Source organism: Saprolegnia parasitica (genome assembly GCF_000151545.1).
Source record: "Saprolegnia parasitica CBS 223.65 unplaced genomic scaffold supercont2.740, whole genome shotgun sequence".
In the NCBI taxonomy this organism is placed as follows: Eukaryota; Oomycota; class Saprolegniomycetes; order Saprolegniales; family Saprolegniaceae; genus Saprolegnia; species Saprolegnia parasitica.
Genome location: NW_012157134.1, coordinates 1 through 1,214, shown reverse-complemented (window position 1 = coordinate 1,214; position 1,214 = coordinate 1). Strand labels below are relative to the sequence as shown.

The window sequence follows — 1,214 nt, the reverse complement described above, 5'->3', positions numbered from 1 at the left end:
GCGTGCTCGGGTTGTTGCTACAAAAACGTCACCTCAGATCTGAGAACGATGTATACGATGAGTACCACAAGCTGTAGCAGGAGTCGTCGCTCTGCCTTGACAGATTCCTATCAGCTTGCGCATTAGAGAAAGAACATCCACGCATAAACGAACCGTGCAACGCATGGCGATGATCGTGACGGGTCGCTTGAGCTTTGTCTGCGGCTCGTACCCGGAGCCAGAGTACGCCCAGCGGTCTCGGCTCTGCAAGCGCGGCAGCGGACATAGAATGTGGCAGTCGACCAGAGCGTGCAGCTTGGCGGGTCGCGTCGTCGGTGCAGCGATACAGGTCGCCGGTACGTCGTCCAGGAGCGCGATGCTAGCATGCACACGTCGTCCAAGCGCCTGGCCGTCATTTTGAAGTTGTCGGCGCACTGATTTCTGACGCAACCAAGCTCGATATGTCTACGCGATCGCCTCGTCAGCACCTCAACGAGATGTATCAGAGATGCCACTGCACATGGAGAATCGACGAACAGCGTGTTCGATCGTCCGAAAGAAGGCGGGTGTACGGCAAAATATGTACATATTGTCGTTGCTGCAATAGCCACTGGGCGACGATCGTCGGCGTGCACTCGGTGGCCGCCGGATGCAACTGGCTCTTCACAAAGGCATCAAAGGTTTCAAAGCGGGGCAGCGCGCAGTGGGGGTAGACGGCGTGCCACTGCGAGAAGAGACGATACACTTCCGGTAGCATCCAATGACGTGCATGGATCTGGCGGAGCAGCATGGCCACGTCGTCTAGCGACGTCATCGGTGTCGTCCGCGTCTCGAGAGCCTCTACGAGGTGCGACTGCCAAAACATAAAGCACGTCGGCGGGCGCATCGATGCGAGTGCACGGTGCAAGTGCTTCGTGGGCACTGCGCGACTGCTGTCCGGTGATATGGACGCCCACCAAGCCGACGTCCAGCGCAAGATGGATAGAAATGGACCCTCGTCAAACCGTGACGGGTGCCATAGCGCCTGTGACAGACTGTCGTGGATGGACCGGACGCAGACGTCGATCGGCGACAGTTGCAGGTACAAATTTGGCAGCCAAATGCGTCCGACCTCGTGTGCTGCAACCGGCGCCAACTCGGTCTCAGGTACGGGTACTTCGGATGCGATGCGTCGCACCCGGTGGAGCTGTAGGGCAACGTACGTTTCGGCCATCGCCGGCACGGACGCTGGCGTG

At 58.9% G+C, this 1,214-nt stretch overlaps 1 protein-coding gene across 1 annotated transcript; it reads right to left on the bottom strand.

Annotated features, from left to right (window-relative positions):
• Positions 1-590: 590 nt before the first annotated feature.
• SPRG_17729 (hypothetical protein) lies at positions 591-865 on the bottom strand (the record flags this gene model as incomplete). Its single annotated transcript, XM_012357119.1, has 1 exon — positions 591-865. A coding segment is annotated over one exon (275 nt), but the record flags the coding sequence as incomplete, so codon positions are not given.
• Between the last annotated feature and the right edge of the window lie 349 nt (positions 866-1,214).